This window comes from Chelonus insularis, unplaced genomic scaffold (assembly GCF_013357705.1).
Source record: "Chelonus insularis isolate UGA/USDA-ARS -01 unplaced genomic scaffold, ASM1335770v1 contig_399_pilon, whole genome shotgun sequence".
NCBI classification, from domain to species: domain Eukaryota; kingdom Metazoa; phylum Arthropoda; class Insecta; order Hymenoptera; family Braconidae; genus Chelonus; species Chelonus insularis.
In genome coordinates, this window is record NW_023276554.1 from 472,473 (window position 1) to 490,741 (window position 18,269).

The 18,269-nt window shown below is 28.2% G+C and overlaps 1 protein-coding gene across 7 annotated transcripts in view; it reads left to right on the top strand.

The window, feature by feature from the left end:
* The window catches only part of dsx (doublesex), a 28,797-nt gene extending 10,528 nt beyond the window's left edge, over positions 1-18,269 (top strand). For 5 of the 7 annotated variants that reach the window (XM_035085197.1, XM_035085195.1, XM_035085199.1 and 2 more), the window contains 3 exons: positions 1,602-1,745; positions 8,513-8,780; positions 17,492-18,269. In XM_035085197.1, coding sequence (XP_034941088.1) covers positions 1,602-1,745; positions 8,513-8,775 — 407 coding nt within the window. In that variant the 3' untranslated portion in view covers positions 8,776-8,780; positions 17,492-18,269. Of the gene's footprint in view, positions 1-1,601; positions 1,746-2,242; positions 2,707-8,512; positions 8,781-13,323; positions 13,376-17,491 lie in introns of those variants that run through there. The other 2 variants (XR_004690466.1, XR_004690467.1) reach the window with 2 other exon arrangements.

Consider the following 18,269-nt stretch of genomic DNA (forward strand, 5'->3'; position numbering starts at 1 on the left):
TATTATTTTATTCAAAACTCAACATTTTTTTTTTCTTTTTCTTTATCTATACTACGTTAATAAATGAACGTTAAATTATTCCTAATGACAGCATTGGTAGATTAAATCTAATAATTTATCGTTTCATAACGAATTTTTTTAATGACTTTCGTATAAAGAATATGGACTCTCGAACTTGATATCTCTGAATAAAAAGAGGTTTATTCAAATCTGACCGTATCAATAAGTGCTCCGAATCACTTAATGTTGATCATAATTTTCTGAAAGATCAATATTACTCCGATATTCAATTAAAAATTTTTTTAACTACTCCTTCAGTAATAATTTGATTATTTATTAAAAATATAGTAGTGTCATCATTATATTTATTTAAAAAGCTAAGATAATATTTTATTATTAAAATAAATATTCAATTAGTTCAAGTAGTCAGTTCATTGTATTATCAGTTATATTATTATGGTATTATCGTCGCAAAATACACTTTAGCAAATTTTATCATTCTCAATGTTATTTACAATTTGTATCATTAGTAAAGCTATAATCGATTCATACAATAATTCATATTTTATCTAAGGTATTTTTCTACGTTCATTTTGAATGGAAATTTTTATAATTATTGTAATTAAAAATAAATTTCTTATTTCTTCAAGTTGATAAGTTATATTATCTTTATTTCTTCATTTTTACATATTTATAATTGGAGAAATAAATGCGACTTGTTTTAATTGGTAACTGGTTCCGTGTTTAAATTCTGTTTCCAAGAATCCAGTTTATTTGTAACAAAATGAATATTAATACCTTTGATTAAAACAATTCAATTTGAGGGATATTTAATAAAATTCTATCAGATTTTCACTCGTATCCCTCAGAACAACGACATAATGTCTCTGAGAGCACCGTTTACATTTCAAAAAGAGTCCTGATTCTTGTGGGCGGAGTCGCGACTACCTTATGGGACGGCATTGGTTCACGTAATACCTAATATATCATACTATAACAGCGTAGAAACTATTGTCCCGTTAGGTTTCTTCTATTCAAACACTAGCAATAATTACTTACCATTTCTAATCAATATAAACTCGCAGACTGTTCTGCATGTCATGAAATCTACATGCTGAAAATATCGTACCAGGTGTAAAGACAATAATATCAAGTCTTATAATTACGGATAATCAAAACACAAAAGATTTTTTCTACCAATCCATTACAATTATTTTTAAAATAACCAATTTCATGTAAAGACTACACTATGGCCCTTTTAACACGCTCTAATTATGGCTATAATTTTAACTTATTCATGAGAGAAATTTAACTTCACACCCATGTTGAGAAAAATATGAGTGAATTTTAAAGTAATAATTTTAAAATTATTCTCTGAAAAAAAAAATAGTTTTATTAAATTATTATCTCATGATTTTTTAATTTTTTCTTTCTTGGTAATTTTTTTCTCGTATAATCTGGGCAAAAGGTACTATACTTTCTCTAACATGCATTCGTAATTACTCCACTTTCTCGTATCAGTGATAATTTAATTATTTAATAAATAAAAAATTCTTGATAATAATAAGTCTCTAATGCCAATAAATATTTTTGATATTTAGATGAAAGTGTCGAGGTGCTACTGGAATGTAGTACAAAACTATTGGAGCGATTTTGGTTTTCGTGGGAGATGTTGCCATTGGTGTATATAATATTAAAAGATGCAGGAGCAGACATGGAAGAGGCATCGAGGCGTATTATGGAAGGTAAGAAACATGAAATTCATTATGAATAATGTACTAATTGTCATGAGATCAGTGGTGTTATAGCGTGAAAATAATTCTAGTCACGTTTTTCAAACCACTTCATGAGCTGTGCTACGTCTCATTCACAATGATAAAAAACGCGTTGCATAGTCATTCTGTATAATTCTGTAAGCTACTTGTTGTCATTCCTCCGTATAGTGTAGTGTCACATTAACTATCATCTATCTTTAACACATTAGATATCAAGATTATTAGCACGCTGAAATGTATTTATTATTAACATTGTGTAACTTGTTATGTTCATAAACACATGTTGTTTTTATACTTTATATTTCCTGATTTTATTTTCATTTATACACATATATTATGTCTAAATTTGTGATAATTAAAAAATTGCGTTTTTTTTATTGTGAATGGACGAAAAATATTAGATTTAATTAAAATTATTGATGTATTGTGAACCAATAAATGCTTAGAAAGAGCATTTTTTTCTCCAGCTCTGGCCAAACTTCTTCTCAAGATATTCTGGCTGTCAAAGAGTGTATTTTATCAAATTGAAGATTTTAATTCTGACATTAATATTTTTTTTATAACATGAAATTTTAGTATTCTGCTATTTTGATTAATGGGTATTATAACTTTTGATATTTCTAACTTGATCTGATCATGAAAATAATTGACCCAAGTATCAGAACCATTGATTGAAACCAATGGATAGCTCCAATGAAGATCCAATGTGCTTCCTGAAGATGATGTCAACTTTGAAGATATTTCGTGGTTACAAATTATTTCTATTTAATTTTACTACTGGTTAATTTAAATGATTTAAATTATATTTAAAAAATTATTTCAAAATAATTTGATTGACTATTAAATGAGTACTTGAATAAAGTAAAATAATTAGTCAAAATACGGCAATGAAGATTCTTAAAGTTTTCTCTGGCAAATATTGGATATTAAGGTAGAGTAAAATAAACTACTTGAATCTACTAAAAAAGAATCATAAAAACTATTCAAAAAAATATCATTCCAATTTCAAAATAATTCAAAACAATGTTTAAAATTTTTTTATCGTATTTAAAAAAAAATTAATTGAAAAAACGAAGAAAAATTAGATTGAATTTTTGGAATTGGAATAATTGTAATAAAGACATTTTAGGGTCCGGTTAAATCATTTTAATAATTAATAAATTCTAGATTTTATGGTCTCAATGATAGTATGGTATTCTTACTATAGCTACTATTCTCAATATAGCTATATTAATTATGAATTCTCTCTGAGTTAGAGGTATATTTGCCATCAGTGCACAATTCACAAAAATATTCAGTCACCCAGTGAATATAAGTTTTTTTCTGTAGTATATAATAAATTATATATTGATCGGAAAAGACATAGCTTGTATGTACTCTCATCTTTCTCAATTTATTACACACACTAGCACTACTTATGTAGAGTGCAACGAAGTAACACACGTTGTCTACAACGAACATGGCAGGTATTATTGTCTACCATTGCATGTTTAACATGAATATTTTATTTAAAAAGTTATCAATTGCAGTTAAAATATCAAAGTCACTACATAACATTCTAAAACGATATATTCTTTATGCAATTTTATTAAATCGCAATCTATCTTTAAAATATTCATTTATGTCGCTTCCATATTTTTCATGTAAATGTAATATTCTACAATCAAGAAAATAGTTTCTTTTCTTGTAATTCATATGGAAATACTACAATTTTTTCTAAATCATGTAATTATTTACAATAATTTGAAACTTTCGATCATTGTATAGTTTAATGATACTTACATTATTTGATAATAGTTGGAGAACTGTGATAAAAATAGATGAACATATATTATTGATCATTAATGTCTTCATTTACGTAAATGAATAAAAATTACAAAATTAGTTTTCATTTCCTATTATTGCTTTAAACCTGAGTCATTTTAAATTATAGTTGCAAAAATTTAATCTATGTATATTGATTCAAACTATTTGATTTTGTATGTTGATATATCGCACGTGTAACATTTTTCGTCTATTAACTATTCATCATTTTTAAAAAATTTCTTTGTATTGAAAATTCAAATTGATTACACGAGCTAGAAAAATTAAAATTTCTTCTTCAACTCATTTAATATAATTGTACTATTTTGTAAACAATATTATCGGTATTAAAAACCTCTAAATAATTTTCTTATCACCCAATTGATAAAATATAATAGTTTTTAGGAAACAATTTTTTTTATTTTAACAAAACTCGTGTCACCAATAAGACCTTCAAACTTTTTATTTATCGCCATTATTAATAAACGGTTTCAATCCATACGATAATACGTTAGCTAATTTTTTTCGCTATCGTACTTTGTGCTATTTCCATTTTTCAATGTACGTGATTTCATAAATGACATCTAAAGTAACACAAGGTATAGAAATGAACGGTATGTAAATAAATATTCAATAGACCGACAAAGTATGTGAAAAAATGTGTGCACTGTTATTAAGGTTTACATACATATTTATTCAAGACAATCTTTAAAAAAAAATAGTAAAATATGTCGATTAAATTTTATAGGAAAAATTGCTTTGAAACTAATATCGATTACGAGACATTGTAATAATTGAATACAATTTAATAAAATAATCTAATCACTAATAATATACGATAACAAAAAAATTAAATTTTAAATTTTCTAGTACATATTTTAAAGTTCAATAGCCATTTAGAATTCATTAAATGCATTTTTTAAAAATGCAGCTTAGTGTCTTGATATTAATGACTTAATATAAATAGTTCATAAAATATTAAACTGTGGAAAACAAATCAGAAATTAAATATAAAAAAGTAAGAAGATGTTTTTCTACAATATATTATGCAGTAATTTTATACTCATTAATGATTGACACAAGTGTAATTAAGTTTTATATAATGTAAATGCAGCGATTTAGCTTGCGGAAATATAGACGTGAGGTGATCGCCTGGCACAGTCAGCCAACTTAACTAAACGGCATATGATTGATTTGGCAATACATTTTTCAGCACATATTTCTTTTCAGTTCATAAATATAACATTTATGTATCAATGTATATGAGTATTCCTTGACATTAAAAGTAATTTTTGCATTTTTTCCTATTATGTTTTTTGATACATCTATTGATTAACAGAGACGTATTAATAAATGAATATTTAGTATGATATTGAATAAAAAAACTCATCTAATTACCTCGGTATATTAAGTAAATTATATTAATTCTATTATGTTTATAGCATATAATCAATTTTTCACACTCAAGTTTTATTTATTTTTTATCTTATAACCTGTCGTAAGAATTGGAAAAAACGATATTAAATTTGAAATTAGATTTGCAAGTGCTAGTAATTATCTTATGATCTATGACATTAATGTCACACTGTACTTCGACCAACCGACGGGTTTCTGACGCATAAAGTTTCTAAGTTTTATAACTTGAGAAACTTAAAAGACATTCTAAAAGGTCCCTCGTTCTTCTCAATATGACTCTTTCGCGACATAAAATCGTAAAAAGGACCTTACAACCGGGAGACATAACAGTCACCAAGCTCGATTTATTTATGCTCTTTAAACGACGTGTGCACACTTTACGATATGTAAAAACATTTCATATTATTGTACAATAGGCTCGTCACTCAGATTGTAAAGAAAAAAATCCTCTTTAATTTTCTCACTTGACTAAACTATAAAAATTCATTTTTTTCTTTTCCATAAATATAATTTTTCAAGTAAGTACTTGAAACAATAGACTCTAATTATACATTTCCCTTTATAGTTTTGACCGCGTATTAGTAGCACTGGCTGAAATCCAAATGTTCCTGCTCGCATTCTGTTCTTTACTGGTATCAATCCTTATTCTTTATTAATAGTCAATGAGTGCATTCATAATTATTCGGACGTGACGTTTCTTGAACCTTTGAAACTAGACACGTAAGGCACTCTGTGTGGAAATTATTATTTCAAATATAACATTTATAACATAAAGAGTAAAGTTAGGCTCTGTAAAGTATTAGCGTCAAGAACTTGTAATAAGTCTGTATTTTCTAATTGTCTACCTAAATGGCAGCGTCGACTGAAGCTTGTGCAATGTTAATTTCAGTGAGCTTGTGACACACTGTAACGTTGAAGATTCAAGAATATGCATCCTTTTTTGTTTATTTCTCTAGAAATTTCTGGAAACCTGTCCAACAAGAGCTTCTAGATCTTTGAATTTATAAATTGGTAACAAATGTCACACATTGTAGATTTTTAAAAAATAGTAAGATTTATTCTATGAGCTGTGTATTATGCAAAATAAGTGAAATAACCATTTTCACTGTCAATGAATTACTTTTGGCTCATTGCCAAGTGCAGTTTCTTATGATCTTACTCAATATTTGTTTATATTTAACCCAAAATATTAATTTTTTAAAATAAAATTTAGCATCCGGTTTATATTTTGAAACCAACAAAGTTATTTTATGAAAAAACTTTTGGATTAGTTAAAAGTCATGTTTTGAAAAAGCTATCAATTATTTAACTGTTAAATTTATGGTTTCTATAACCAAATATTTACAAATAACATGTTACATTTTCTTACCCTATGTAGTTAACTTTTTGCTAACGTATTTTTGCTATTATATTATATTTATATATAGCTTCCACAATGGAAGTAACGTTTAGTGTTTCATTCTAGTGCCGGAAGTTTCGATCATTAAAACGCAAGTCCACTGAAATTATTCACAGCTGTACATTTTTGATTTAATTTCGTCCCACGATCAGTACTGTATTGTGTTGTATATCATTATTGTTATTAATGAAACATTGCAATATGAAATTTGTTGATTTATTTTCCCCTTTTTTTTTTTTAAATTGATGCTATTTCCGCATTCAATCTGTCACATAATACAACAATAATTACATAACCATCATAAACAACAGTATGAATAAAAAAAAATACTTTAACATTATATTTTATAAATAAAAAATACATTTAATAATTATCATTAGTTTATCAAATCTCATAATTTTTAATTAACTCCATAAATGTTGAGGATTTTATTAAATTTATAAAAATATTGCCAATTTCTAAACATTATCAGCATTTTAATCTGCACAATATAAGTTAATACTTCAATTTTGAAAGTAACAATTTAATAAGTTAATATAAAGAAAATGTCTTTGCAACCAATTGCATCAAACAAGTTTGGATTATCAAATTCATAAATATCTTTTAGCACCGAAAATTATGTTATATAAGCAGTAAAAGAGCAATTGTAAAATATCAAAGAAATAAATATAGGTGTTAATCTCGCGTGCACATGTATTCTATATCTAGCTCCATACCCTCCTTGCTATATTGTATTGTATTAGTGTAGCAAACGGGGTGCATTCACAATCAGATTCTTAGAATTCAAAGGGAAAAACATTTATGTCCGGGTAAAGTAGTATATCTATACATGGCAGGTGCGTCGAGGACAATTTTCTTTACTATATTTTATAGCATGAACATCACTTTGATAGCTGTCTATTTCCATATCAGACAGAACATACTTAAATCGGAACAAAAACTTATATTTGCACTGTACGTTCATTGCCACGTGGCTTCGAGTCGATTTGGAAATCACAGTATGTATGAATATTATTTATTGATAATGACTATCGGATTTGCAAATAGTAGAGGGAAACCTTGTTACAGTGCTCTTCAAACGGTATGCTATAGGTGCAATAGAGTAATAATAACTGCAAGTGTTATAACAAGAGCTCACTATATTTTCAAATATTAATGCAATGGATTTTATTATTTTCTCATCTTTATTGAACTTCATTTAATATGCATATCTAAATTTCTATAGCAGCTAAATAGTTTTTAGTCCTATTGTAGTATAGCTAAGCAGGTGAAGAAAAATATGAGATCATTTTATTGCCAGTTTTATGCTTGAAAGGCTACTGTCATTCTTATTCCAATAAACTTTTAAAATGGTAGATCAAATGATTTATCTATTTTTTATGAGCACTTGACTATAATGCATTATATTCAAAAATTTCTCCATCACATCTATTACTGATGATTGTTTTATGTATCGTTATCTGAGAATATATTTTCTGTATTTAATATTTTTTACTCGTTTGTGTGAAACGATTATTTCATCTTCTTCTTATAATATCTGTCATTATCGCTAAACATAAGTGATATTCACACATTTACCATTTTTTGACTATCTGAAAAATCATATAATTATGATAATATCTAACTATACTCATCGAATCAAGCAATATATCATTACTGGTTTCACGTGTGATAGGCTTTCAAAGCAATCAACTTAATAAGTATTAAAGGTCAAAAGCAATTGAGCTAGATACCTTATGACTGCAGTGATTCAGTTATATTTTCTTGCATCACAAATGAGTATTCAAGATATAAGAAGAATAGTGTTTTCTGTTTAATCGTATTTTCTTCTTCATTAAGTTCATTTTTTTCCAAGATATTGAGAAAATAAATATTCAATAATAATACGATACATCTTCCTTATCTATCAATCTTGAAAAGTCACTCTTAAAAAAATAAGAATGTTTTCTAATTTTTTTGCAGTGTAATTCTGCACATGATACCTAGATGATCCATGCTTTAATTTCATGATGAACTTGATTGATTGATTTTAAAAAAAAAAATTCTAGCTGTAACTGTTTATTAATTGTTAGGTCTATGATTGATATGTATTTATTGAGATCATGTATTTAATTAACAGCCAATGATGAAATACGAGCAATGGCCGTTTGGAAGGCAAGGAGGATGATTCAAAATACAGGAATGTATCCATATGATTGTTACAATGTTACGGGAAATATTGGAGCATCAACTCATTTTGGTTTTCCACCTTACATTGGAGGAGTGGCACCTCCACCTACTGTACTGGGTGGACCTTTACCGGATGTGATAAGCGCTCACGTTCATGCAAGCAGAGTACCTTCTTCAAGTCCTGGCAGTCCTCCTGAACGACCAACCACATAGTCATGGTAAGTATCATACTCTTCAAGTTTTATTATTATTTTTTATAAAATTAATATACTGTTCATTATATCATAACCCAATGATTATGAAAGTTTCATTATGGATAAAAGTTTTTAATTATTTAATTATCTTCTTTATTTTTAGTGGCTATTTATATACTTTCCATCTATCCTCATTCATAATAAGTTTCAGAGTCAAAAATTTTTATGAGCATTTTGAAGACGGTTGATAGGTTTCACAAAATTATAAGAAGAAAGAGCATTATTCTAAAATTCTTCCTTGCCTGCCTTTACGGGCATCGTTCATACAAGTTGTGACAAGGTCTAGATTTTACTTTTCTTTTTTAGTCCTTCGTCAGGTCGGCTTTATCAAAAAGATCTGAGGGATCATAGTCAGTTACGCCCTCACTATTTCATATTTTATGTGACTCTTTAACGATTTTTTCAAGAATTGCAATAGTAACCACTGTAAAATGATCGTGGTCAAAGCACTTTCACGTGTCTTCATGACAACCAAAGAATTTGCTGAAGAATAATCACGGCACGCCTTTGGTGCTAAAAAATTTATTTCTTTACAATTTTTATATTTAAAATTATTCAAAAATATACTTTATGTATTATAAAGTCGTTAGCCCTTCTTATATATAATGATAAATATAATTATTACTGATCCTGTCAGATATTATTTTGCAGTAAATTATTTTCTTAAAGCCACCGTAGACGAAAAATTCATAGAAGACATAAACTTGAAGAAGAATTGCAATGAAGAGTCATATACTTGGATAGAAAAATAACCGTAGGATTAGGATACGTTTAAGAGCATAAAGATTCGACTTTCTTTTTCTTTTGTTTGAAGACTCGTTCGTAGACTTCAAGTCGTAATCGAGAATCCGTCGGACATAAAACAGATTTCAACCTATATAAAATGCTTTTACTTCACTGACTAGACTGCGGGTCTAGCAATACCAAAACGAAACGGGCGGGTTTGTAGTCTAGAAAAGTTCTTCCTTCTCAATAATCTTCCACTCTTTTGCTCGCTTGTCTTTACCAAACTCGTAATTACGCTATCACCTAAACTCAGTTTAATGGTTTTACGTTTTATTTTTCTCCAATTTTGGATCAAATACTAATAATTGTTGGCATTTTATTTTGAATCATTGATTAAATTTAGTTAATTTTTAATCACATTAATGAATAATTGCGAGTAAAAGTCTCCGTTGTTTTTTTTTTTAATAAAAAAAAATAACAACTTCATTTGCCGCTACGATTAGCTAAACGACGCATTAGACAACAATATTGTTTTGATAAAAAAAAGCAGTAGATAAAGAAAATGTAGAAATAGTTAAAATACTTTCATCATAATTTAAATTTACAAACAAAAAATAGAATAATCGTCTTCTAATCTAGAAACTCAATTATAAACAGAAAGTAATTATTTTCAGAACATACAACATACTGATAGATAATAAAAAAAAATATATTTTCTAATAATTATTTATACTTATCGTATGACGAGACATTGTCTTCTTCAATATAATTCAAAAAGTCATATGTTATAGAATTAAGAAACAATGTAGAAAATTTCACAAACTTCCTTAGTTTAGCCTATAAATCAACCTATTCATTATCAGGTTTGACATTATCAGCATGAGAAACATGTAGTTATATATTGACATAGCTTTTCCACTTTTTTTTTCAATTACAAATGTATGTATCATATCAGGTCTTTTTGCTTTCGTCATTCATGAGAAAAAAAAAGCCAAAATCATCAACACTTATTTTTTATTGTTTGAAAGTTGTGGTAGATAATTATTGAATGAGAATGGTGTTATTCATGAATTATCATTCATTTAAAAAAAAATGTACAGCAACAAGACAGCTTTCTCATAATCCGTTGTGCGTCGTGGGCGATGACAGGATGGCATAAAAATTTTAGATGTACCCAAGTTTATGCATAACTAAAGTAATAAAATAAAATTGATGAATAGTTTCACTGTTCAGATATATATTAGTTTCTTTCAAATTAAGGAGCTGCATCATTTGAGTATGCGAAAGCAATAAAATCATAAATTTATGAGTGATTAAAATCGAATGCAAATATAGTGCTTTTAATTAGGACTTTTTCACTGATCATCAGATGATGAGCCCAGAAGTGTACCCGCAGTATCAATAGTCCTTGTATATGTCATACAGATCTGAAGGTTTCACACTCACAGGTATTTTGGAGTAAATTGCACGTTTAAAAGTATCTTCATATGTGTGTATATGTTTGAACTTCTCTTAGCACAAAAGAATGACGAGTGGCGATGAAGAAAGAAGAGACGTTGAAAGGGGAGACCCGATTTGCAGTAAGCAGCATCAATGTAATCAGACAGGCCGCTCAGAGCGAATTTAACGACTGTCGTAAACGGTCTCTGTTTTACAGCTTGCGTATTTTTTAGCGTCCCGCTCCTTCATCCTTTCTATGCTCCACCTTTCCATTTCTTCTCAGTTTGCCCCTTCTTCTTCTTCCTCTTCTTCTTCATCACCACCTTCATCTCGTGACTTGGATTTTTTTATTTAAATCTTTCTTTCCTACATTCTTGTTTCTTTTGCTCGTTTTGCTTGAACGTTGTAAACTATCTGATTTTGTGTGACAGCAAGTATAGTCGAGAACACTCAAAGTCGTTTTCGTCTGCGTTGAGCTTGCACTCACTGCACACAGACTAGATGATTTGCTTGTAAGTAACCTCACGAGAATCCATTGTAGGCTCGCGTGTTTGAACGTTACGGATTGCATCTCGTGAGATTTTACGTCGAAACGAAGCAGAAGAATAAGAAAAAAAATGTAAGAAAAATTGGTAAAGAATTGTGAAAATTAAAGAAGAACATGAGTAAAATATCAAAAATTATATATTGATAAAATCAAATAATTGCTTAAATTGTAATAGATATCATCATTTACAAATTATATATTTCTTCTTTTTTTTTATATTTTAAGCTGAAGCGAAATAGGCAGCCGCTTTTGAAGACAAAGCTATAATTAGTGGAATCGAATTGCGTGCAGTATTACCTCCACTTTATTCTCTTTGGTATTCTCCATTAGGCTTCTGTCCTTGTAGTTATTCTTTTACATATTTCTCTCTCATTCTTTCTCACCAATTTCTCATGTTCTCATCTCATTCACGTTTACCAGAGAACGTCAAACAGTTGTAAGAGATCTGGGTGTAAGAAAAGGGAGACAACGAAAGAGAGATTCCAGTGAGATGGGAGTTTTAGTACTTTCTAACCACAGTCATGGACTACAATTAAACCTCTATAAACCTTGTCATAACTTTTTCAAAACCCCTTGCTGTTTCTTGTAGTTCATCTCCACCCTCTTCTTAGCTACAAAAAGTCAGCCATATTGCATCTTTAATGAAGTTTCAAGACTGCTGCATCAATGAATGCTTCCGGCAGGAACTTACCTCGTTTTCTTATACTTTCTTTTACTCAAGAAATTTCCTTTGAAGCAATACAAAATACTTGGTATATTAAAAATAAGTAGTTGAAAGAGTATTCAAAGATCCAAGGAGTTGAATTTTGCATGATTATAGGCCTTGTAAATATTGTTAAAAATAAAAATAATCTTATGTTTTTTAATGTGTTGAATTTTGTACATGCAACGGTAATGAATGTACTTACAAGCACAAGTCTTTATGATTATCTTTATCGAATATTCAACATATACATACGACTCAATGTACATATGTGTGTTTGAGTGATATAGCAATACTTTGATACTTAAGTTGAAAACACTTAATTGCATTACTGTATTTAATATATTCGTCTAGGTATAGTCTGTGTGCAAATTTATAACAATATGCATATTACAAAATTCCTCCAGCTATACAATATGTATATTTGTGGAATAGCATAAACTGTCGATCAGAGTAAAACTGTTTAGGCTGCTGTTACCTGATCCTTCCTTTGTTCCTCTTTGATTCTTCATTAGCAAAAGTGGCGAGCATTATGACCTAAATATAATCCCAATTTTAAACGTAATGTGTTGTCGTATTTTTTTTTTACCACTAGTGAAAATGGAAACCAATAAAAAATCATTTTGACTATTAAATTATAATGAAGCAGCTTTTTAACTAAATGTTAAAATCAAATTTAATGTTTTATTGAACTTACTACTTAAAAATATTCTTTTTAAGAACAAATTTATTTTTATTAATTTTCATAAGAATCCATTTTTTTTTATACATATCTTTTAAACATTTTTAATGAAAAAAATATATTATTCGCTTGAAATAATTTTTTTACAGTGTATAACTCACGACACGTAAACTGCAATTTTCCTAACGGAATTTTTTGGTCTTCATACTAACTAAACGGAGCTGACTTTATTTTTCATTTTATAATTTTTTTTTTCATTACGTAAATCCTTGGTATAACATTTTTTGATGATTTTTTTTTCATGAAATATAATTACATGTTAAAATAATATTCGCTAATTATATTAATTATCGTTCTTAAATGTCAAGTGTTCACATATTTATATAGTTTTTTTTTTTGACACAATTAGATTACCAGTAAGCTCAAATTCATAAGTGGTCTCAAGAAATATTTGCACAATGGTGAGAATGGGAAAACTTATTAAATTATAATTCACAAAAAGATATAACATATTTAAAAAAAAAACCATAAATGTAATTTATTACTTGGAGTACTATTTTACACTGTAGAATGAGTATTTTTGTAATAAAGTAATATAAAGACTGGAAAAATGGAAAAAATGCAGTAGTTAAGTATTGCGGATGGATGAAAATGCAATGCCTACTACAAGAGGTTTAGGGAGAACTGACATTTATGACTCAAAGCGACCAGGCAAATGCCAGTAAAACTTAACAAGAAATATAACCAAAGTTCTCATCGACAGTTAAAGTCATACGCGCGAAAATACAGCCAAGCTTCTATGAAATACGACATAGCTTGCTGAACTGAACGATGCAGAGAAAGAAAAAAAGAAATCCAATGCCACAATCTGCTCAGAATATATAGCTCTCGTTAATGAGAGAGACTTGCATATCTCATTTCCATCGCGAAATATACATCAGTCAGTCACCTTTATTTTGCTATATTTTAAGTCACCAGCCCAATGTTACTTAATTCGTAAAGAAGCTGAAAATTTATCCGTTAATCTGCAAATAAAAGTTATAAACTCGAGTTCTTTCACGGCTGATGGAAAATAAGTATTTGCCATTAAATAAGTTGAGTAAGTAATATTTTATATTATTTTACCCAAAAGCATAATAACAGTAGTTATTTGTTGAAAAGTACTTGGAAAGTGTATTAATGCTTATGCAAAATATTGGTCTTTTTATGACACTAATAAATAATAAATTTTATGACACAACAATTTCTTAGTTTTCTTGGCAATATTTTTTTAGCGCTGACAGCACTTTTAACTTGAAAAAAAAATTTAAGTAGGTAAGTTATCAAATCCAGGGTATAGATGCGAATTATTTCAAGTATTCTCCAAGGATTTTATGATCGTTCTCTAAAAGTAGAAATAAGCGAAAAGCACTTACGAAAAGACGATATAAACTTACTCGTCTCCTATTCGTCTCTGTGCTTGTCAGTACGCGCTATTTCCTTCAATCGTTTTCATTGCAAATGCATTGCCTTTTTCCAGTCACAAAGTACTGCACAATGTTGATTATATAGATTACATTACTTCTAATGAAATTCATCCATTTATAAAATTATTTATTCAGCTTTTTTTTCTTTCATTTCATCAGAAATACTAGTATAAGTTGATTATGAATTTATTCATTGATAAAAGGACAATATACTTTTTTGGAACATTCAAGAAGCTCATTGATTGTATGTATAAGGTACCAAATTTGTTAAATTACATTTCTACCTTCTAGTCTTTAAAAGCCATTTCAGTCAATTTACTTGATATTCTTGCAATACAATTTACTTGTGCATAAGTATTTTTCTATAGTTTGACTCAATTGTTATCGATCGAGAGTGCAAATAAATGCCTTTTTTTATAATTCATAACTTTATGATTGAAATAAAGAGTGCGTTTATGCATTTTTAACTTTCATGCATAGAATACAAAATTTAAAAGTGTATAACACTAGGTTATATGTATTTAGTAGCATAAACTGCTATATTATTATTAAAAGTTTTTTTTTTCTGTCCGATGATTGAAAATAATGAAAATTAAATGAGGTAAGAATAATCCATAAAAAAGTGACCGTAAATCATTTTAAGTTTGACACATTTATGAACCCGGTAGTGACCCTGCTACCATCATCTTATTCTTGCTTTTGCATCAACGTTATACCGTCAACGGTGACGAGTTTTGCGCGAGATGAGCAAGTTTAGTTACTAGTGAATGCGAGAACTGGTGGAACGAATGACGACTTGGTATAAAAGGGGAGGAGAAGTAAGAGGATAATCAGGAAAAAGAGAGCTTCACAGACGCAGTGCTGTAAATCATACTTTTATGAGGCACCCCATGGCCGATCCAAGTGAGAAGACCATGAAGAAAAGAATGGAACATGAACTGTGAATCGATGCGTGTCTTGTGATATAGCTCTTCTAAGACATGCGGACGTCGAATGTGCCTTTTACGACTTTGTAATTACAAGTCATGGTCTGCTCAAGTCTTCCATCAGATCTTCTTAGTTTTATATATGTGTATACTTAGTTTTCTGGATAATCACTGTTGTTTTCCCATTTAATGCTGTTCGTTATAATAATTGCAGAAACATGGACCCAATTTTTCCGGTAAAACTATTTTTTTTTCCTTTAATTGCTCATATTCTAAAATAAAAATGTGAATTATTTATTGATCAGTCATGTAATACACTGTAACATTCAGTAAGTCATTTTAAATTGAAATGAAGTAGAAAAATATTGGTAATTTTATGTAACACATCTTATATATACCACAAAATTGAAAATTTGTTTAATAATTATGTGGTCAAAACATGAAAGAGGCGGAATCGTACAAACTGCATGATAGTTAAAGTTTTCTGAAAGCGAGTAATCGTAAAAATGAGGATGAGAACGACCTGAGAAGACTACATAGTACGAAGAGAAAGGAAAAGAAAATACTTAATTTCCAGTTATTTAATTTTAAGACTCTTACAGTAGAAAATAATCATTAATTGTAAACAGAATTAAAGTCAATTATACTCTCCCTTTATAGCAAAAAAAATAAAATTAAAAAATTTGGTGAAATTATTTCCATAAAATTAATAATCAATGTAGACATAAATCTATTTGTATCATACATTATGAATGCTTTTTTTTTATAACATAAGGTATCAACCCTTGGTTTGTTATGTAAGTTGATATTATTTTATTTAACAGTGCCCATATAATCCTATGCAGAAAAATACTATGCACAAAAATTTCGATATATCGTGTTCGCGATTTCTAGTCATCCAGTTGGTTCTGGTTCATATGTCAATTCGATATATCAACTTTCAAAAATAAAGTCAGAATTAAAATATGTGCAAACGTTCGACCTAAATTCAGTCTGTTGATAAATTATTAAATAAATTCCTTTTATACAGTCAAATAAATTCTGATACTAATAGTACTGCCAAAAAATTTTTATTTCATCCATCACAATTATTACTATCAAAGTGATTTTGACTTTTTATCAATAGTACATCTGCCATAATAATTAATTTCAAAACCTCAGTTATTTTTTATTTTTAGTTTTTAAACGATTTAATTTAATCTATCTGATATGATAAAGATAGAAATGATTGTTAACTAATATTTTATATTAATTGAATTTTTTTGAATTGGTAATTATGATAAAGGTGCGATTGATTGTATCACATATTATTTTATAAACAATTTTATAATAATTATTTGAAATTGTAGTGTTAATATTCGTATTAATATAATGAAATGAAATTCAAAACCATATCCCCTTCAGCAATCCCTCTTCATTTCATTCAATATTATTTATTTATTGGGAAAATTGCTAAAATTCATTCATGATTCATTCAAATACTAAAGTGAAAAAACTTCTAAATATTTTTCATTTGAATTTCAGACAATATTAGTTGTATCAAAAGCTGGAGAAATATTATATAACGATAAAGTGTATACCGTTTGTGTAGAGGGTGAGAGCTATCTTGGTTGGGTCCATCACTAGGGGCACGTATGAAAACTTAGTCTCCAGGTTTCATTTGACTGACTTTACGACGAAGACATAAAACGGATTTTACTGTCGGCTAGTTCGCCAGTTCTCGAGTCGGTAACATTGCTCCGGCGGACATAATATTCACCCCTTACTCTGAGAGTGCTGGTTTACCACTCACCCTTCTAGAATCCACATTCTTTCGTGCCATATTTTCTTCTGAACTTTTTGATGTTCCTGTGTTTTATCTCTTCGTTAAAGACTTTTTCTCTTTTGCGGCATTTCAAGTATCAATTTAGCTTCAATCAATGCAAATGTAATGACAAAGATGATAACTACTATTTACATAGTAATTTATTATAACTTATAAAAACAAAAAAAAAATTGTTTAATTTTTCCTCTTCTTCTTCGAATTATCATAAACTTCTTTCATATCATTAAACTATAACACATACTTCTTGTACTATAATTGAATCACTTATGCAGTTATAATATTGATCATAAAGTTTTTATTTAATTATTTATTTAATAATTTATTTGAATATGTAATGAGTTCTTATGTTTTTGCTTTCAGGTCATGTAAACATCAATGAAAATGGAGCTCTCTAATGGTGCTCAAAGGTTGAAGAATCTATATTGAGCTATGAAAACACCAAGATACACCGTATAATGAGTTGGTGATTTTATTTCTCAAGAATTTCATCGAATTTATATGACATTCCAAATATTTATTTAAGTTTTTAAGTGTAAATCTGAAACAATTATTGTTTTGGATATAAGTAGAAATAATAATTTTTTTTTTTGTTATAAATGTCAAATTTATGAATTTTGACATTAAAATTTTAAACTATTAAATAAGAGTTATTTTGTCAATAAGATAAATATTACAATCATTACTAAAGAAACAATTATCTCAACAATTTTTTTCAATACAGTATTTTTAAATTAATGTTATTTGGAAGTGTGTGATCAAATGTGCATATTCCATAAACATGCACATATTTTAGGACATAGATAATTTTATTAATGAATGTAATATTACAAAACAAAAAAATACTTGATCTTTATCTTTATTACCATGAAATTTTTAAAGTGTGTTATACATCATTTTTTTTTTTTATTTTCCAAGTGTGTCACTATATTATAATACAAAGTTTCTTCTGTTAATAAAATATCTGCAGAAGATGTAATAATATAAAAGTGTACAGCTTTAGTATATGTTGTAATGCGCTCAAAAACATATTGATAATTGTTTCATAGCGCATTCGATAAGTGTTACTCTTACTCTAATGGTATATTTCTTTAAAATAAAAACACTGAATTTATTATCAATGATAGATAGGAAATTTTAA